Below are 20810 nucleotides of genomic sequence, written 5' to 3'. Positions count from 1 at the left end.
AATAGACTAGAAATAGGCATAACTCAGACCCCTCACGGTCTGGGAAGCAGACCAAAGATACTGGCCAGGGGAAGGCCACATTGCATTTGCATCTGAGGCACATCCCTTCCATGAGCCATATCGCTTCTGCAGCGACTTGAGGGCTGGGTGAGAGGAGGCAGGACTGGAGACCTGCATACGTAGCGTGTGCCTGGTATAGCACGCGGATGGTGGGGGAGAATGGAGGGTAGCTGCAGTTGTTCTAGTGAGGGGGCTGGGCTGCTGACACAGACCATGGGAAGGAGAGAGTTTGTGACGTTGAGAGTGGTGTGGAAGGTAACCTTTCTGTGGAGGGAAACCTTAGGTCCTGAGAGGGGCTATTGTTAATAACTAGTCCACCAGTGCCGGGCTCTCTGCTAAGGGTTTGATTTGGTCATCACAACCCCAGTGTAGTAGATGCAATAGGCATCTTCTTGTTACAGATGAATAAACTGAAGCTGAGAGGGGTTGAGCCATTTGCCCGCGTCACAGCTAGTTCAAAGTGGTACCACTAATGAAGTCCTGGCAATCTGACCTGCAGGCGGTTCTCAGGTTTGACCCTTGGTTCTGTTTTTCACTTGAGGACGCTGTCCCCTTAGGTTCTGTCTGTCATGTATGCTCCGGTGATTCAGGAGCCTCTCCGCTGGGTTAGTTCCCAGGTTTCACCTCAGCTTCAGACCACCGGTCCAACAGCCTCCCTGATCCACCTCAAGCTTAATGCGTTTAAGGATGAATCTTTATTTACACGAAATCTGCTCCAGCCCACTTCCCGGGGGGTGCCTCCACTATCCACCCAGGGGCAGAATCCGGCCACTGCCTGAACTCTTCTCCCCTCACCCCCCATATCCAGGGACCCAGTCACCGTACCTCCCACACTACTCTAGATGTCACAAACTCGCTCTTTCCCACTGTCACCGCCAGCAACCCCGGCCCCTCACTAGAACATCTGCAACCCACGTGCTGCACCACGCGGGTGTTACACGTGCAGGTCTCCTGTCCTGCCTCCTCTCCTCCACCCGCAAGAACAAGGGAAATCCCACATCACTCTCTGCCCCGGGGATCATGAGAGTCAGCTTAGTCCAGGTCCCTACCCCGCCCCAGCCCAACACCCAGGCCTCAGTCACCGTAGGTAGAGATTCCCGTACCCAGGCAGGCAAGGGACCCCAACACATCCCAGCCCTCTGGTGGTCACGCGCACAGCCCGGACAGGCCATAAGCCACCGCCCCGCGAGGACGCCACACTCGCCGCGCCCGGCCCTCCCCTCGCGGAGCCCGCCCCGCCTCCCTCCCCTCCGCCCCGCCTCCCTCCCCTCCGCCCCGCCTCCCTCCCCTCCGCCCCGCCTCCCTCCCCTCCGCCCCGCCTCCCTCCCCTCCGCCCCGCCTCCCTCCCCTCCGCCCCGCCTCCCTCCCCTCCGCCCCGCCTCCCTCCCCTCCGCCCCGCCCGTTCCTCCCGGGGGCCGCGCTCTCCAGCCTGCCCGCCCTAGACTGCCCCGGACCGCCCCGCGCTGGGAATTTGCGGCGGCATCCGCCGTTCCCGCCGAGCTGAACCGGTCTTTTCCTCGGAAAGGCAGGGCCGAGAGGCCCACGGGGCAGTCATGGAGGCGGCGCGGAGGCGGCAGCACCCGGGAGCGGCAGGCGGCCCGGGCGCGCAGCTGGGCGCCTCCTTCCTGCAGGCCAGGTGGGCGCGCGCCGCGGGGAACGGGCGGGTTACGCGCCTGTGCACTGGGGGCTCGGGCCCCGCCACATGACGCTCTTAGGGCTGCCGGGCAGGAACCTCATGTGCGGCGCGAGCCGGGGCGGAGTCGAGCGCTGGGAGCTTGGAGGCGCGCTACCCTGGTGGCGGCGCCCCCGCGGTTCCTTCTTCCCCTGGGGAGCCCGGGGCCCAGCGAGGCTCTGCCTCCCCGCTTCGCGGTTGCTCGGGTGGGAGGAGCCCCCGCCCGGAGTTTGGGGTTTTCCGCCCCTCCCGCGCTCCCCTGCGACCCGGGCGGGCGCCGGGACAGCTGCTGCGCTGGGAGAGCTCTCCAGGGGGATGGGGACACACACACTTAGTCACTCGGGCCCCCAACTCATCCGCAAGTTCCGGGCGCCACCTCCGCGTTCTCGGGGTCCTTCCAGCCCTGAGTAGGACTTGATTCTGCAGTTAATCAGGAGGCTCTCTGCTTGACCTGGGGCACCCAATAATGTGCGAATGTAATGGAAGAGACAGCGGAGAAGGGCGGAAGCTCGCGTCCAGAGAATGAATGAGGATCCCTTCTCAGTTTTTGGTTTATCTGGTTGGGACGAGCAGAGCTCCATTCTACCTTCGTCCCGTTTTATTGACCAGAAACATTCACTGCATTCAGCAGGCATTCTTTATACGCCTGTGGTGTGCCCAGCTCTGTGGGAGTGAGAGCCCACGTGGGAGTGAGAGGTCATCTTGGAGGGCTTCATGGAGGAAGTGGCACTTGAACTGCGTCTCAGAGGACTTGGTAGGGGACCCAGGGAAGACAGGCTGTTCCGGCCAGGGAAACAGTACGGAAAGGCAAGGAGTTTAGTGGTGTTGGAGCTTTCCAGCTGTAAAAGAAAGTGACAGGAGGATGCAGACTGATTGTGAAGGGTCTTTAATTGCAGCAAGTCTAGGACTCGAGTGAGGGCCTAGAGTGCAAAACTTAGGGGTAGGCGCACAGCCGTGACAGTGAGTGCCGCCTCAAATATTGGGCCCTGGGGGCCTCGCTTGTCTCACCCTAGCTCCTGTCCTAGGTGACAGGTTAAGCATATAGTCTTTATCCCATAGGCACTGGGGAGTCGTGGGAAGTTTCTGAGCACTGGCAATGCGCAAAGTCCTTGTTAGGAAGTTTTTGGTACGACCTGGATGAAGGGAGAAGTCTGAGCGCTTGAACTAAGGGATGGCTCCTTTCTGCTGCTGAGGACATGGGGGCTGAGCAGCTGTGGACCGTGTCCGTTTTCACTTAGAAACAATGTACTGACCATAGACGGCGTACTGAAGCTCATCTGTCTTCCTCGGCCTGTGAACTAAGTATTATTTTACTGATGAGGAAACAGGCTCAGATGGTCTGAGAAGCCTGACTGGCTGAGTCCGCGGGCTGTCTGCCCCGCACCGTGTCCAGTGGTTTCATTTCTGCTGTGGCCTCCACCCAACCCATTTGCCAGCTCTCCTCTTCCAGGGAGCCCCTTCTGCCTGTGGAATGTCTCTGTTCTGAACCCTCGCCAAGTTGGGGGTCACTGACTGCCCGGAACTGTGACAGCCCAGTGGGAACAGCCTGTGGGTCTCAGATATGGTCACCACTTTATCTCCTATGTGGGGCTCCCATGTCTAGCATCTTACTCAGTCTTGACAGTGAGCTGCCAGATGTCACTTCCAATGTACAGATGGGGAAATGGAGGCCCAGAGAGGTTACGTCATTTGCTGGCAAGAACCAGGGCCTAAACCCAGGGTTTCTGACGAATGGGCTCTGCTTTTACAACTCCACTTTGGCTGCTAAGGAGTGATGTTCCTCTTCTCCTGTGTGAGCTCCCCACTAACCAGGGTGTTCCCAAGGGGGTGGTGTGAGGCATGAACTCTCTGTCTCCGCCCCCCACTGCATGGCCTCAGCCCATTCCCAGTATAATTGCTGCTCAAGACAGTAGGCAGAATCATCCTTTCCAATTCCTAGGATGCTTGGATTTCCTCTGCTGCATCTGTGCTTTGCTCACTGCCTCTTAAGGTAACCCATTCCAGCTTCCACCTGCTTTGTTGCCAGTTTTTGTATTATAATGAAAGTATTATAATTAGGCCGGGCACCATGGCCTGTAATCCCAGCACTTTGGGAGGCCAAGGTGGGTTGATCACTTGAGTCCAGGAGTTCAAGACCAGCCTGGCCAACATGGAGAATCCCCGTCCATACTAAAAATTACAAAAATTATCCAGGTGTGGTGGCCCATGCCTGTAATCCCAGCTACTTAGGAGGCTGAGGCACCAGGATCCCTTGAGCCTGGGAGGCGGAGGTTGTAGTGAGCCGAGATCGCACCACTGCGCTCCAGCCTGGACAACAGTGAGACTCGGTCTCAAAAAAAAGAAAAAAAAAGTATTATAATTAATGCCCATGATAAATCCAATAACAAAAGCTTCAAGTTTTAAAAAGCAGCAATCCCTGTCCCACCCTTCCCTGGCACCAGAGACAATCACCTTAGCTTCTTTTTGCTGTTTTTACCAGAGTCAAATTCGTATTTTCCAATAATAGGCTTGTAACAATAGCAAACACTATGTAGCACTTTCTGTGGATCAGGCCCTGCTCTTAAGTTTTTGCATATATTAATTAAACCACGACCCTTGACATAGGATCTACTGGCCAGGCGCTGTGGCTCGTGCCTGTAATCCCTGCACTTTGGGAGGCCGAGATGGGTGGATCACGAGGTCAGGAGTTCAAGACCAGCCTGACCAACATGGAGAAACCCTGTCTCTACTAAAAATACAAAAATTAGCCAGGCATGGTGGCGTGCACTTGTAGTCCCAGCTGCTTGGGAGGCTGAGGCAGGAGAATTACTTGAACCCAGGAGGTGGAGGTTGTGGTGAGCCGAGATCGCACCACTCCAGCCTGGGCAATGAGCGAGACTCCGTCTCAAAAAAAAAAAGGAGATATAGGATCTACTATTATCTCCATTTTACAAATGAGGACATCGAGGCCCAAGAAGTTAAGTGACTTGCTGAAGATCTGGTTAGAAGCAGAGCTGGGATATGAACCCAAATAGACTCCAAAGTCCACACTCTTTTTTTTTTTTTTTGAGATGGAACCTCGCACTGTCACCCAGGCTGGAGTGCAGTGGCGCGATCTCTGCTCACTGCAACCGCCGCCTCCCAGGTTCAAGCGATTCTCTTGCCTCAGCGTCCCGAGTAGCTGGGATTACAGGCATCTGCCACCACGCCCAGCTAATTTTTTGTATTTTTAGTAGAGATGGCATTTCACCATGTTGGCCAGGCTGGTCTCAATCTCCTGACCTTGTGATTTGCCCACCTCAGCCTCCCAACATGCTGGGATTACAGACGTGAGCCACCGTGCCCGGCCAAGTCCACATTCTTAAAAACTATACTCAACTGCTATTTCTTGGTTTATTTTATTTTATTTTATTGTTTTTTTGAGACGGAGTTTCACTCTTGTCCCCCAGGCTAGAGTGCAGTGGTGCGATCTCGGCTCACTGCAACCTCCACCTCCTGAGTTCAAGCAGTTCTGCCTCAGCCTCCTGAGTAGCTGGGATTACAGGTGCCTGCCACCACGCCCAGCTAATTTTTGTATTTTTACTAGAGATGAGGTTTCACCATGTTGGCCAGGCTGGTCTCTTCCTGACCTCGGGTGATCCACCCGCATTGACCTCCCAAAGTACTGGGATTACAGGCATGAACCACTGCGCCCAGCCTTTGATTCCTTTTTAAAAAAATGAAAATTTTAAAAAAATTAGCCGTGTGTGGCATCTCATGCCTTTCTGTGGCCCCAACTACTCAGGAGGCTGAGATGGAAGGATTGCTTGAGCCTGGGAGGTCAAGGCTGCAAGGAGCCATGACTGTGCCACTGCACTCCAGCCTGGGCAGCAGAGCAAGACCTTGTCTCAAAAACTAAAAAATAAAAAGAGGATATTAATCCCTTACCCTAAACTTTAGCTTTCATCACCCTTTCCTACAATTTCTGTCCTGTTTTCATGTTATCAAAGTAGACTATAATTATCTGCTGCTTTAAAACCATAATTATCTTCCATGTTTTATCTGTGGATTGACTCTAAACATTGAAAATTAATATATAATGTGTATGTTATTTAAGCCATGTATTTAATAAATATTGTTCTAACAGAGCCAAATAATGTTTAACAGTTAAATTTGCTTTCTTTTTTTTTTTTTTTTTTTTTTATTAGACGGAGTCTCGCTCTGTTGCCCAGGCTGGAGTATAGTGGCGCAATCTCGGCTCACTGCAAGCTCCGCCTCCCAGGTTCGCGCCATTCTCCTGCCTCAGCCTCCCGAGTAGCTGGGACTACAGGCGCCCGCTGCCACGCCTGGCTAATTTTTTGAAGTTTTAGTAGAGACAGGGTTTCACCGTGTTAGCCAGGATGGTCTCGATCTCCTGACCTCATGATCTGCCTGTCTCGGCCTCCCAAAGTGCTGGGATTACAGGCGTGAGCCACGGCACCCAGCCTAAATTTGCTTTCTTATGTTGCTTTTGTTTTGTTTTTCTTGGAGTTTCTAGTTGCCTTTCTTTTTTTCTTTTCTTTCTTTTTTTTTTGAGACGGAGTCTCGCTGTGTTGCCCAGACTGGAGTGCAGTGGCACGATCTTGGCATACTACAAGCTCTGCCTCCCGGGCTCATGCCATTCTCCTGCCTCAGCCTCCCACGCCCGCAACTATGCCTGGCTAATTTTTTGTATTTTTACTAGAGACGGGGTTTCACCGTGTTAGCCAGGATGGTCTCAATCTCCTGACCTCCTGATCCGCCCACCTCGGCCGCCCAAAGTGCTGGGATTACAGGCATGAGCCACTGCGCCCAGTCTAATCTTGATTTGCAAGCTGGTTGCTGAGTATCCACTCTGTGCGCCTGCTTTTTTTTTTTTTTTTGGCAATAAGCTCTTACTCTGTCACCCAGGCTAAAGTGCAGTGGTACTGTCATAGCTCACTGCAGCCTCGACCTTCCAGGCTTAAGTGATCATCCTGTCTCAGCCTCCTGAGTAGCTGGAACTACAGATGTGTGCCACCATACCCAGTTAATTTAAAATTTTTTTTTTTTTTTTAGATTTTATTTATTTTTTTGAGATAGTTTCACATTTATTGCCCAGGCTGGAGTGCAATGGTACAATCTCGGCTCACTGCAACCTCCGCCTCCCAGGTTTAAGCGATTCTCCTGCCTCAGCCTCCCAAGTAGCTGGGATTACAGGCGTGCACCACCACGCCTGGCTAATTTAGTATTTTTATATAGAGACAGGGTTTCACTTTGTTGGCCAGGCTGGTCTCGAACTCCTGACCTCAGGTGATCTGCCACCTTAGCCTCCCAGAGTGCTAGGATTACAGGGGTGAGCCACTGGGCCCAGTCCCCCCTCTTTTTTTTTTTTTTTTTTTTTTTCCTGTCCTACTAAGTTAGGCTGGACTAATGACAGGGATTCTCATTGGCCGAGGTGCTTCCTGAGGTGGAAGAGAAGTAGTCACCGAGCTTCTAGTGTGTGCTAGGTACGCATAACTTCCAGATACACACATCTAAGTGTTCATGCTTTCAAAATCTCTTTATTCCTCTTACCGAACATCCTACTTTTTGCCCAGTTTGGAGGTATCAGAGCAAGAAACTGAAGGCTGTTATCTCTTTCACCACCTAAATTCTCTGGGCCTGGAGGTTATCACTGTCTGATTTTTGAGGCCTTACCCTGATGGCCACTGAGGAAGGAGCTGGGTGGGGCCTCTGTTGGTCACTCGTCTCAGACCACTGAGCAGTCCTCACGGTTACTGGTTATCTGTACAGTCTGAAGATCCAACCGCCCCTCCCTTCTCTTTCTCTGGCTCCAGTAAGCCAGGCATCTCCGCTCCATGCAGAACCTTCTTCACTTCCACCTCCAGGCCTTTACCCTGCTCTCCTGCTTTTCTGCCTAGTTAGATTCATCCATCTGTGCTTTGAGGCTCCCTTCCCTCATGCAAGCTTTGTGTATTGCCCTAGGCCACGCTGATCCCTTTCTAACTTGATCTCCTGATAAGCCTAGTAATCAAAAACAGAATAGCAAGCTGTTGGCCGGGCATGGTGGCTCACAGCTGTAATCCCAGCACTATGGATGGCTGATATGGGTTGATTACTTGAGCCCAGGAATTTGAGACCAGCCTGGGCAACGTAGTGAGACCTCACCTCTACCCAAAAAAAAAAAAAAAAATTAGCTGGTCATGGTGGCATGCACCTGTTGTCCCTGGAGGTGTGCAAGTAATTGCAGGGACTCTGTAAAGAGGATTTGAACTCTGCTAGGGAGGTGGGTGAGTTGGGAGAACCTTAAAGGTCACCCCTGTTCTCGAGGGTCTAGATGGGAGAGTACAATTCCAGCCCCATTATGCCAGACTGAGTTGGCGTCGAAGTGCTCCCTGCAGTGCGCTGGTGGGGCTTTGGGAAAAGCTTCATCAGGGAGGGCTTCCCAGAGGAGGCAGCACTGGTCCTGGAACTTCACTGCATCTGGGAACAGCAGATGACCAACTGTTTAGTGAGAGGGACAGGCCTCCAAAGATGTGTGGTGAGGCGATACTCCACTTCCTGTGTCTCTCACATCACCTTGCTTCTGCTGGCTCCTCAGGTTCCACTGTGGCCTGCTGAGAAGAGGAGTACCAGCAGCCCAACCTGACCTCCTCATAGTGCTGGAATCAAGGGAGCAGGAGGCCCTACCCATTTCAGTCTCTAAGGCCTATTTCACTGAAGGGCTCTGATTGGCCCAGCTCGGTCACACACCCATCCCATAGACCCATCATGATGGACTCAACTATGGGATGGAGGTTAAAAGTATAAGCTCAGGAGCCCTATCATTTGGGTTCAAATCCTTAGCTGTGTGACCTTGAGCAAGTTACTGAGCCTCTTGGGCCTCAGGTTTTTCATTTGTAAAATGGGGGGTAATATTTCAGCCTTGAAAGGTTTCTGTGAGGATTAAATGAGATAATATATGTAAACAGCTAACAGTAGTGCCTAGAATACAGTAAGTGTTCAACTGAGGTCAGCTGCCATCATCCATGATCATGTTTCATGCTTTTCAACCATGACTGTATCTTTGCCTTACTTGATTTCCTCCATCATTCAGTAGGGGAGAAACCCCAGCAGTTACACCTGTTCAGCTGTTTCCTTCCTGAATCACAGGGAAGCTAAGGTCGGGGCAGCCGAAGTCCACCTTCCCCTGGACCGCAGGGCCAGACCCCAGTATTTCCAGCAAAACCCTATCCCTAGAACTCAACTGTGTGTGCCTCCTCCTGTCCTCAAGTCCCCAGACCTCTTTGTGGCTAATCTCAGGGGAAGATTTTGGTGGAGGAGGAGAGAAGAGCTGACCTCTCTCGTCTGGTTCCTTCCCAGGCATGGCTCTGTCAGCGCTGATGAGGCTGCCCGCACAGCTCCCTTCCACCTCGACCTCTGGTTCTACTTCACGCTGCAGAACTGGGTTCTGGACTTTGGGCGCCCCATTGCCATGGTGAGTGTGAAATGGTGCACAGGGCCCCGACCAGCACTGAGGACACTTATTGTGACTTGAATTTGCCGAGTGACCTTAGACAAGTCACTTCTCCTTTATCTCCCAGTAAACTGAGAGAATAGGCCTGGATGCCTTCATATCCTTAGCTCTATGACTTGGCCCGTCAGGCAACTGCCAGCCAGTGGGGGGGCCTGAAGAGTCATACTGTGCCCCGACTCCCATGGGGGAACTGGTGGTCCTGAACAGTCATACTGTAATACTGTAACCCCCTCTGGCCTGTGTCTGGAAGCAGGTGAACCAGGTTGAACCAAATCACTAAGACAGACAAAGGAGTATGGGAAAGGAAGTGGAGCACCCCCGCCATCCACCCCCACCCCCCACCACCCGTCCTTCCGTATTACCTTGGGATAGTATTATTTTTTCTGGAGTTGAAGCACATAGGCTGATTTTGCATATTATATATGACTGAGCCATGGGTAATTGTTAATGCCATCCAGTGAAACCATCCCCTGCCCTCCAAGGCTACTTAATCCTTTAGTATCCAGTGGTGGCCTCCACAGAAGAGATTACTGCTGGGAGGGCACCAGTGCCCCTTGCTTATAGTGGGAGGATGGATGATAGATAGATAGATAGATAGATAATTGATAGATGATAGATAATAAATAGATGAACGTGAAGAAAATTAAGTGAGGTATCACCAGGGATCAAGTCATTATTTGGTAGTGGGGGCACAGTGTGACTATTCATGGCCCCCAGACCCCTCCCACCCAACTTGCTGGCAGTTGCCTGAGGGGCCACAGTCATAGAGCCAAAAGATATGAAGGCATCCAGGCCTGTTCTCTCAGTTTACTGGAAGATAAAGGGGAAGTGACTTTTCAAAGGTCACTCAGCAAATTCAAGTGTAAAAATAACGATATCCAATGCGGAAACTGGCACTTTGTAATGTCTAGTGATCATGCCAATTAGCAAAGACCTTTTGGGGCCGGGCATGGTGGCTAATGCCTATAATCCTAGCACTTTGGGAAGCTGAGATGGGAAGATCACTTGAGCCCAGGAGTTTGAGACCAGTCAGGGCAATATAGTGAGACCCTGTCTCTACAAAAGATTTGTAAATTAGCTGGGTATGGTGATGTGCACCAGTAGTCCCAGCTGCTCAGGGCTGAGGTGGGAAGATCTCCTGAGCCTGGGAAGTCGAGGCTGCAGTGAGCCGTGATCATACCACTGCACTCTAGCCCAGGCGACTCGGTGAGACTCTGTCTCAAAAAACAAAACAAACACAAAGCAAAGCGTTTTTGGAAAGCAGTAATAATTCATAAGTAACAACTTGGCAAGGTTAGTACTTAGAATAGTGCCTAACACAATAAGTGTTCAATGCATTTTTATTGAATGAATAATAATTACAGCAAAGTTAGAATAGTGGCTAACATCGGATGCTTACTCTGTTCTAAGCTCGTGATATGTTTCAGTTTATTGAATTCTCATATCAACACTATTGCTAATCTCAATTTTACAGATGAGGAAACTTGAGAGAGAGAGAGAGTAAGTAACTGGCTCAAGGCAAGCGCAGAGGCCAGCATCTGCCCAGGCATTCTGGCCCCAGAAACCCTTCCTGACGAGGTTGAATTCTCTGTCACATAAATATCCAGAATCCGAATATATTCATCCCTGCTGACCCAGTAATACCCTTCCGAGAATCTGTCCATAAGGATATAATCAGCAAGAAGACAGCAGCGTCCTCTAACTCAAAGATGTTCATTGCAGTGGTGTTTATAATAGCCAAACCTTAGAAGTGACTTGAGTGTCCAGCATTAGGGACTGGGTAAATCAGTTTTGCTATGTCCAGTATAGAGAATGTTTCCTGGCCATTAAGCAGAAATTATGGATACTATAGAGCAACCTGGAATATTTAAGGAGAAAAAAGTTCCTAAATGACACACAGACTGACTAATTGCAGTTCAATAATGAGCTTGTCTACCTGGGATCAAAGACTTAATGGGCGTAAAGAGAAGCTGTCCTGGCAGTGCTGTCAGGGAGTGATGGTGGGTGCTGGTTCTCCTTCCTGCAGACTTTTTGAAGGTTGCCTTTTAAATGTGGAAAAATAAGAGGAATTGAGCCAAGAGTTGGGGCATCTGGTTGGGTTTGTGTGTGACCTAGGGCAAGTCACTGTCCTGGGCTTCATTTCTCTCCTGTCCAAGAAGACTGGTTGGACTGGCTGCTCTGAACCCTCTTCTAGCATGAAGGAACCGCATACTGGGGACCAGAGAAGCTGCCCATCAAACTGGTGCTCTGGGGAGAGGGAGAGATGAGGCCTGGAGTGGGCCTCACTCACTAGGACCCAGCTTCTACTGGCATAACAGGGTCTCCTGTTGGGCAAATCACTTCCCTCGTCCTGCCCAGAGCTACTGTGACCACTGTAACCCCAAGTAGAACTTGGTGGAGAGTAGACATTTGAAAAGCTCATATATAAGCTGGAGATTTTCAAATGTATGCATAATAGTTGCAAATTTGTAATAACTAAAAACAAAAACATTTACAAGTTATTAAAGTAACATGTCATAGATGGAACATAGTTGTAACATAAAGAAGTGTTAGACTCTCCCTACCCCCTTCCTGTCCCACTGCTGACAGTTTGGGGAACATCCCTTTCACTCTTTTCTCTGTTCATACAAACACTTATATACATCCTTTTCCCTTCTAACCATGATGAGATTTTGCTTTATACTTTCTTTTGCAACCTGCTTGTTTTCCTTTAGAATATATCATATGGTGGGGCATGGTGGCTTACACTTGTAATTCCAGCACTTTGGGAGGTCAAGGCAGGAGGATCGCTTGAGGCCAGCCCTGGCAACATAGCAAGACCCTGCTTTTACAAATAATTTAAAAATTAATGGGGCTTGGTGCCTGACACCTATAATCCCAGCACTTTGGGAGGTCAAGGTGGGAGGATCACTTGAGCCCAGGAGTTTGTGACCAGCCTGGTCGACATAGGGAGACCTCATCTCAATAAACAATAAATAAATAAGAAAAAACCAGAATATATTACAGATCTCTCTCCATGTCAGCACATATAAGGTGTCATTTCTGTTAATGGCTGCTTAACCTTCCATGGTTTAGAAGTACCATCAGGGATTCAACTGGTCCTGTTTGATTGAAGAGTCAGCCTACTTCTGGTATTTTGCTATCACAGAATATTTTAGCAAGTATATATATGATGTAGGCAAAGAGATACACACATGCACACTGAGTGAGAGAGAGAAGGAGAGAGAGATTGAGATTGCTGCATTGTGAGTTTTATTTCTGCAGGTTTAGTTTATCCAATATTGGCATTTCTGTGTTAAAAGAGATAACCATCTAAATCCTTCCTTGAAACTTGTGGGCATTACACGTGTTTTTAATCAACAGAGACTAGGAGTACAGTCTGGGGGTTGTGAAATGCTTTGACCCTGCATAGGGGTTTTCATGCTGGCCTGGACAAGGCCAGGGCTCAGAAGAGAGAGCATTCCAGAGGGAGGAACTGGCCCTGGCCTGCCTGCCTCTCTCTGGGAAGGTAGGGAAGGAAGAGTTGAAGCCACTTTGTAGAGAGAGCATTCTTATTTTCTACTTTGTCTCCTAATGTGTACTTTGAACCTGGTTTGGAAGCAGTCCCTCCACACCAGGGCCTAGCAGTCAGGAGACTGATCTTGGAGTGCCAGAACCCAAAGGGTCCAAGTAGGCCCTCTGGGCCACCTCTCTTGTGTTATCGATGGGGAAACTGAGGCCCAGGGAAGGGAAGGATTAGCCCAGGGTCCCCCAGCAAGTTGGTGTCAGAACAGAGTCCCTGAGAAGCCTACCGACTCCCAAGCTGGTATCAGGGTCATTTATTTGGTATCTGCTGGGTGAGGGGCACAGGGTCAGGCCTTGCCTGGAATCGCGTCTGCTGTGTGTCTGGGGACAAGTCCGTTACCTCCTCTGGGACTCAGCTTTCCTGTCTTGATAAACCTTTGTCCCAGGGCTACCAAGAAGGTCCAGCGATCACAGAAAGAATTAAGTGTACATGATGGGGGTGGGGGGTGAAAGGGGTGGGGGTGGGCGGCATTAGGGACAGACTCCCTTGAGGCCTGAGGGCCATGTGGTGCTGTGCCCAGGTGAGCCCGTTCTTCTATTTGCTCCCCAGCTGGTATTCCCTCTCGAATGGTTTCCACTCAACAAGCCCAGCGTTGGGGACTACTTCCACATGGCCTACAACGTCATCACGCCCTTTCTCTTGCTCAAGGTACTGTCCCAGGTCCCCCACTCTCTCCTGTCATCCCCATTCTTTGCACACCTGGCAGGAAGGTGATGCTAGGCCCGGTGTCCTGACTCAAGCATGCTCCTGCCTGCTGCTGGGGGGTGAAGGCTGTGGCAGAGCAGCATGTCCAGGGCCTGGGGCCCAGGGGAGGCGGAGCTGCCGGTTGCTGGGAGGGATGGAAAATACGCCCCCAAGGAAGGGCTTTTGATCTGAGCGTCAGCCTGGCGTGCCAGCGGGGGAAGCAGAGAGGTGTTCCGGTAGAAGGACCTGAAGACAAGGCTGAGCTTGGGAAACCATAAAACATTTGGGGAGGCTGAGGCAGGAGTGACTGGGGGTCCAGGGAGAGGTCAGGGACCCACTGGGAAGAGAGGAAGAAGCCAGGTGGCAGGAGAGGCAGCAGCAGCCGCTGAACTCCATCCTCCACCCTGGAGAGCCCTGAGATGTCACTGGGAGCACAAGCAGGAACTGCTGGCTTTGCACTTTGCCAATAAAGGCTTTAAAACTACTATAGATAGGTTGAGCATCCCTAATCCAAAAATCTGAAATCTGAAATGCTCCAAAGGAGTCTGAAACTTTTTAAGCACTGGCATGATACTACAAGTAGAAAACTCAGCCGGGCGCGGTGGTTTGAGCCTGTAATCCCAGTGCTTTGGGAGGCCGAGGTGGGTGGATCACTTGAGGTCAGGAGTTCAAGACCAGCCTGGCCAACATGGTGAAACTGCATCTTTACTAAAAATACAAAAAAAAAAGTAGCCGGGCATACTGGCAGGCACCTGTAGTCCCAGCTACTCGGGAGGCTGAGGCAGGAGAATCACTTGATTCTCAGCCGAGATCATGCCATTGCACTCCAGCCTGGGCAAGAGAGTGAGACTCCATCTCAAAAAAAAGAAAAAGAAAAAAATACAAAAAACTTAGGGCCAGCACAGTGGCTCACACCTGTAATCCCAGCACTTTGGGAGCCCAAGGCAGGCAGATCACTTGAGGTCAGGAGTTCGAGACCAGCCTGGCCAACATGGCGAACCCTCGTCTCCATTAAAAATACAAAAAAGTTAGCCAGGCGCGGTGGTGTGCACCTGTAGTCTCAGCGATTTGGGACTCTGAGGCAGGAGAATCACTTGAATTCAGGAGGTAGAGGTTGCAGTGAGCCAAGATTCCACCACTGCACTCCAGCCTGGGCGATGGAGCGAGACTCCGTCTTAAAAAAAGAGAAAATTCTACACATAAGTACTTAAACTTTGTTTCATGTACAAAATTATTTAAAGTGTTATATAAAATTACCTTCAGGCTGTATGTATAAGGTATATATGAAATATAAATGAATTTTTCCAGGCATGATGGCTCACACCTATAATCTCAATACTTTGGGAGGCTGATGCAGGAGGATCGCTTGAGGCCAGGAGTTTGAGACCAGCCTGAGCAACATAGTGAGACCCTGTCTCTACAAAAAATTTAAAAATTAGTTGTGCACAGTGGTGCACACCTGTAGTCCCAGCTACTCTGGGGGCTGAGGTGGGAGGATCTCTTGAGCCACTATACTCCAGCCTGAGTGACAGAGTGAGACCTGTCTCAAAGAAAAATGAAACAAATGAGTTTCATGTTTAGACTTGCATATGCATTCCCAAGATATCTCATTGTGTATATGCAAATATTCCAAAATCCAAAATCTGAAACATTTCAGATAAGGGATGCTCAGCCTGTATCCCCATTTACTATCACCATCATTTTGTATTGGAGAAAGAGATTTCAAATCTCCAGAAGTAGGAGGGGTATAATCTCAGAACTCCGGTGTGTTTTCAGTTCAACAGTGGCATTTCAGAAGCACCTGCCCCCATCCCTGACATTTTCTTCATGTTTGCGGGGACCATTCAGAAATCAGAAGGTGCCTTCAGCAGGCTGGGCCAGCCACCCAGGGACACAGCCAGGGACAGTGGGAGGGCTGGGCCTGAGCCTGGACTCCTGCATTGAAGGCTGGGCTGTCCCCTCCAGCATACAGGTCATGTGTGACCTTGGGAAAGGAGTTGGGCCCTCTGGTCTTTTTCCTCCCTGGGTAAAGTCGTGGGAAGGGGCGGTGCTGCTCCCCAGTCCCTCCTGGGTTCATAGGGGTCACAGGAGGATCTGGAGGCTGGGCTGGCCTGCTAAAGGGACCAGCCAGTTTTTGGAGTGACATTCCAGCCGGAAGCATCCATCCTACCCTGGGTGTGAGGGGAGAAGTAGAGGGTGTCACATACTGTGACGGAGGTGAGGTCATGCTGCCAACCCCACTCTGAACCCCAGCTCATCGAGCGGTCGCCCCGCACCCTGCCGCGCTCTATCACCTACGTGAGCATCATCATCTTCATCATGGGTGCCAGCATCCACCTGGTGGGCGACTCTGTCAACCACCGCCTGCTCTTCAGTGGCTACCAGCACCACCTGTCTGTCCGTGAGAACCCCATCATCAAGAATCTCAAGCCGGAGACGCTGGTGAGGCCACCTCCTGCTCCCTGCCTGTAAGCCCTAGGGGCACAGTCTGTCCTGGGAGGCTGAAGAAATGGCCCCCACCCCTCGCCGCACCTGTCCTTCCACCAAAGGCATTCTGCTAGGTGAGGGCACTGTCGCCTGTGCCAAGCTAGAATGCTCAAGTGTTCTTAGGAAGTGGTGCACAGACTGGCTCCCACCTGGGCCCCTGTAACAGAGGGCAAGTCCCCGGGTAGGGAATAAGGCAGTGGGGGAGGTCTGGGACTGGGAGAAGCATGGTCAGAGGGGATGTGTGGGGCCCCAGCACCTCCCTGGACTGACATCGACATCCCCCCGACTCTGCCCTGCCGGTGCCTCCCTCAGATCGACTCCTTTGAGCTGCTGTACTATTATGATGAGTACCTGGGTCACTGCATGTGGTGAGTGATGGGCCCATCTGTCTATCCCAGGGGCCCCGACCACCGGCTAGCTCTGTCACTGGCCTCAGGGACACACTGAGCAAGGCTGTCTGGGCCACAGGTCTCCATGTGTTGAGTCTCATCCCCTGTAAAGGCGCTGTGAGCTCAACCTCCGGGGAGATTGTCCCGGAGGTTGCCCGGGAGACCCAACAGCTGTCCCAGGCCCGGGGCCCCAGCTTCCCGCCAGCATCGCCGCCCCCGCCCAGCCTTCAGTGCCCGCAGTGGCCAGCAGAGGGCAGCGAGCGGCTTTGGTCCTCCCTCAACAAGCCTGAGCCCTGAGGGTGGGGGAGGAGGACACGTCCCTGATAAACAACCCCCAGATGGTTATGTGGAGGGTGGGGGTGGAGCCAGGGACCCCCATCGGTGTCGGGCCTGCTCTTTGGGAGTGGAGGAAGCTGCAGGAAGTCAGCTGGATCAGGCTGGGGAGGGGCGTGCTGTTTGCACTCCCCCCTCTTCAGAATTCCCAGGGGGAGACCTCAGAAATGTGGCCTCAGCCTCAGGAGATCCCGGGCCCAGGCTGGGAGGCTTCATCTGTTCCAGCCTCCCATCTTAGCCAGGAGAAGCTGAGGCCAGCGGGAAGAGGGCTCAGAGGGCTCCGAGGGCTCCGAGGGCGGCAGAGCAGCTGGGAGGTGAGGGCCAGCCCTGGACCCGGCTCACTCCTGAGTTGGCGCTCACGGCACATGCACCTTGCACGGGTGTTTCCAGGTTGTTTCGGGCTCTGCGATGTCAATCCTCCTGGCTCAGCTGGTCCAAGGTCCCTGGACAGGCCTCCTGCCATGTTTCCCTGTCCTTTGCCAGAGCCTTTTCCCACAGAAGGTTGGGAAAGGGTGGAGGGGCTAGGAGCAGAGAGCTGGAGCCCCAGCAGGAAGCGGGTGTGGGTGAGAAGAGGCAGGCGGGTATACTGGTGCAAGTCAGCACAGGTGGGAGAAAGGGAGCCAGTATGTGGAGAGGGGAGAGGGTGGTATTTTGGGGTGAGGTGTCTGAGGTGGGGGTGTGGCTGTGTGCTGAGTGTGGGTGCAGCACTTCACCGAGAGGCCCCCGCAGGTGCTGTTCTCTTTTTTAACATGTGGACCTCCATCCTCAGCCCGGGAGGTGCCTCTGTCTCCAGGCTAGTGTGGGGCTGGGCTGCTGGCGTCTGCGGTGCATGAGACAGACAACCCCCCAGACGCCCCCCACCCCCACGGAGTGAGTGAGGTGCCCTGGGCAGTATGGATGCCTCTGGGCCTCTGACTCACATGAGCCTTGCCTTCCTGTTTCTGTTTCTGTCCCATCTTTGACGCCCAGCACAAGCAAGGTCGGGTGGAGAGGAGCGCCTCTCACCCAGGCTAGGCGTTTTGTAAACCATGACGTGGCACTCCGTGGGACCCCGTGGGAGTGGGTGCAGAGGTGGTGGGGATGGGGACTGCTGAGCAGGCCTCTAAGGCACTGGCCTTCCTGTCCTAGGTACATCCCCTTCTTCCTCATCCTCTTCATGTACTTCAGCGGCTGCTTTACTGCCTGTAAAGCTGAGAGGTGGATGCCAGGGCCTGCCCTGCTCCTGGTGGCGCCCAGTGGCCTGTACTACTGGTGAGTAGACATCAGCATGGGGGCAGAGGCAGGGGCACGGAGTGAGCCACGGCAGCAAAATTCTGTACTTGCCCATGGACCTGTTGTGTGGCCCTGGGGAGACTGGCCCTCTCTGAGCCCCTGCTTCCTCTTGTGTCTAGTGGGGACTGTGACAATGCCCTGTGGTGGCCTCTTTGTTTCCATGAAGCCCAGGCCTGGGTATGGCAGGGAGGTGGGAGGAGAGGGCGAGGTTGCACAGTCTCTCTCCATCCTCAAGCCCCTCTCGCTGTGTGCCCCATCTCAAGAACCCCAGTGTTGCCCTGGGGCCGGCACAATCCACCTCCGACACCAAGCCCTGTGGTGGGCTGCGGGTTCCGCCTCTGTGAAATGGGAATGATGGTACCTGCCTGTCTACCTCTCGGATGATGAGGATGCTGAGGACAGAGAGGGGCTTTGTCAAATGTAAAGCACTATGGTGAGGCCAAAGACAGACTGAGGGGTTTGATGGCGTAGGGGCACCTGGTCTGGGGTCTTTGTCCCCTCTGGCTCTCTCTTCTTCCCATCGCAGAGGACTCTGCCAGTCTCCCAGCCCTCCTCTGTCACTTCTGCCCTGGAGACAGGTCACCCTGGGATTGTGGGTGTCATGGGAAGGACAGGGTGGGGGCAGGACTGGGCCCTTCTCTGATGGGAGGCCTCCCTCAAAACGAAAAGGGCCTCCTTTCCTGGGCCAGCTCTAGACCGTCTCCCCGGCCTGTCACCTGTGTGGCTGAGATGACCCTCTGGGGCTCATCTGTGCGCTCTCTGGGGATTAAAAAGGGTGGGTGGCAGCTGCAGTGAGCGGGAAAGATGTTAGCGGAGCGCTTCCTGCGGGTCCTCACCCCGGCGTCCTGCCGCGGGGGCCGCTGCCGTTGTTGTGGCAATTGTTTGTTGCTTTCTCCTCTAGTCAGGTTTTGTTGTGTGGAAATACAAACTTAATGTGACCAGAGAAGCCAGAAATATACATTTGTAGGTATTCTGTTATTTAAATATTGGCAACAAAATCTACATCTAAAACCCAGTAACTATACCAGCTCCATCAGTATGCTGCCCGTGGGCTGTGGCTTAGAGCGGCAGGGTTCACTGAGCCCTGGCGCCAGAGGACGCTCCTGCCTGCCTGGAGGGCAGCCTGGCTCTCGCGCGCAGGGAGGGATGCCAGGCAGGACGGGGTTGCCACAGCAGCTGCCTCACTACCCCCTGGCCTTCCCAGGTACCTGGTCACCGAGGGCCAGATCTTCATCCTCTTCATCTTCACCTTCTTTGCCATGCTGGCCCTCGTCCTGCACCAGAAGCGCAAGCGCCTCTTCCTGGACAGCAACGGCCTTTTCCTCTTCTCCTCCTTCACACTGACCCTCTTGCTGGTGGCGCTCTGGGTCGCCTGGCTGTGGAATGACCCTGTTCTCAGGAAGAAGTACCCGGGTGTCATCTACGTCCCTGAGCCCTGGGCTTTCTACACCCTTCACGTCAGCAGTCGGCACTGAGTCCCTGGCACCAGGCTGTGGTGCTCTGCTGGGTGGGAGGTGGGCCATAGAGGGCGTCTGAATACAGGGGTAGGGGGTGTGGTGTGGGTGTGTAACCGGAGACTGAGAGCATGAGTGGGGTGTGCCTTGTGTGCGTGGATTCGTGTGCATGTGTGTGGATTCATGTGTGCGTGGATTCATATGTGTGTGTGTCTTGTATATGTGTGTGTAGAGTGCATCATTTTCAGACTCTACTATTTCCGTCAAGTTTCTGTTTGATTTGGATCATCTCAGGATCGGATTCTGTTTTAGAGTGTTTCTGGGCCAGGATCCGGGCCCCTGCCCTCCTCTGCACCTGACCACACTCTCCCTGCTGGGGCTGGTCTGTTCTTCTGGTAGCTGTGCAGGAGAGGGCTGGGTGGGGCAGAGGCCAGGAGGGGACCTGGTGTGTCGCCCACCCACCACCTGGCTCATCCCTCAGGCCTACCCTGACCCTACATTACATAGGTTACATCAGCCTCTGTGACTGTTGAGTAAAGCATTTCTCCTGTCTGGACCTCATTTGCACTAGATGGGCCTGTGGTCCCAAAGTAGGTCAGTGGGTTGGGGTTGCTGACACCCCTTGGGGGCAGCTTTGGGACAGATGAGTGGCTTGGTCCTGTCACTGCCCTCTCCCTGCCTAGGGACTATGTGCACTCCAGACCCTGCCCAGGCTCAGGCCTATGAGGTGTGGAGCCAGCCTGACCCCCAGGAGCCAGAGGCACCGCCAACTCCCCTGGCATTCCAGCTCTCCAGGCGACCCTCCTCTACCCAAAGCTCTGTCTCCCGCTCCCGCTCCAGAAGAACTGTGGCCACAGGCTTTGAGCGCCTGCATTCCTGGGTGGTGGGGCCAAAGGCCCTGAGCAAAAGCTGGAGCTCCTCTCATCAAAGCCTTTACAAGGTGCTGGGTCCAGAGGCTTTGCCTTGACAGCATGACCCCTGGTTTGGAGGGAGGAGGAGCCTCCCCTACCTAGGACCCCTCCCATGGGGGGGTCTACAGAGTCGGGGACAGAAGGGAAGGGACCCACAGGAAGTCATGGTGGTGCCCAGGGATGGGAAGGGACCCCCAGCCACGGGGACCCGGGATTCAAGAATAAAGCAAAGAGTCACAGCTGCAGTTGGTGTTGGAGGTGTTTTTGTCTTTTCTCCCTTTTGTGCTGAGGTGTAGCACACATGGTGCGCCCCACAGCGTGGTGAGTTGCTGTATCGTGAACCCCCACGCAGCCATTGCCCCATGCCGATGTTTTCCATCTGTGCCGCATCCCCTGGGGACACCTACACACGTGAGGAGGGAGTTGGCCAGGGCACCCCAGCACACACTGGCCTAACTCCGAGGAGCCACCTCATCTCTCCTGGAGCACCTTCCCACAGGCAGAGGGAT

At 53.0% G+C, this 20810-nt stretch overlaps 1 protein-coding gene across 10 annotated transcripts; it reads left to right on the top strand.

Moving 5' to 3' along the window:
* The first annotated feature begins 1461 nt into the window (after nucleotides 1–1461).
* On the top strand, nucleotides 1462–20546 carry CLN6 (CLN6 transmembrane ER protein). Of its 10 annotated transcripts, XM_073996126.1 has the most exons (9): nucleotides 1462–1696; nucleotides 9053–9167; nucleotides 13321–13419; nucleotides 15232–15313; nucleotides 15709–15897; nucleotides 16255–16310; nucleotides 17793–17915; nucleotides 19141–19450; nucleotides 20074–20546. In XM_073996126.1, exons 2-8 carry the CDS (start codon nucleotides 9055–9057, stop codon nucleotides 19409–19411), a joined length of 933 nt encoding a protein of 310 aa, XP_073852227.1. In that variant the 5' UTR covers nucleotides 1462–1696; nucleotides 9053–9054; the 3' UTR covers nucleotides 19412–19450; nucleotides 20074–20546. The 10 variants fall into 10 exon arrangements, 7 of the variants coding, with proteins under 7 accessions (XP_073852227.1, XP_065404182.1, XP_045251579.1 ...); XM_065548110.1 differs by lacking the exon at nucleotides 15232–15313; XM_045395644.2 differs by having other exon boundaries at nucleotides 19141–20546.
* The last annotated feature ends 264 nt before the right edge of the window (nucleotides 20547–20810 follow it).

Source organism: Macaca fascicularis, chromosome 7 (assembly GCF_037993035.2).
Source record: "Macaca fascicularis isolate 582-1 chromosome 7, T2T-MFA8v1.1".
NCBI lineage: Eukaryota > Metazoa > Chordata > Mammalia > Primates > Cercopithecidae > Macaca > Macaca fascicularis.
The sequence above is the reverse complement of the archived record's forward strand: the minus strand, read 5'-3'. Positions and strand labels throughout refer to the sequence as shown.

Excerpts from the sequence above, each read along its gene's own strand:
- CLN6 (XM_065548110.1), top strand. The coding sequence starts at position 1,614 with ATGGAGGCGGCGCGGAGGCGGCAGCACCCGGGAGCGGCAGGCGGCCCG. Across the intron at positions 1,697-9,052 it reads GCCTCCTTCCTGCAGGCCAG|GCATGGCTCTGTCAGCGCTG; the intron begins GTGGGCGCGCGC and ends GTTCCTTCCCAG. Across the intron at positions 13,420-15,708 it reads CGCCCTTTCTCTTGCTCAAG|CTCATCGAGCGGTCGCCCCG; the intron begins GTACTGTCCCAG and ends TCTGAACCCCAG.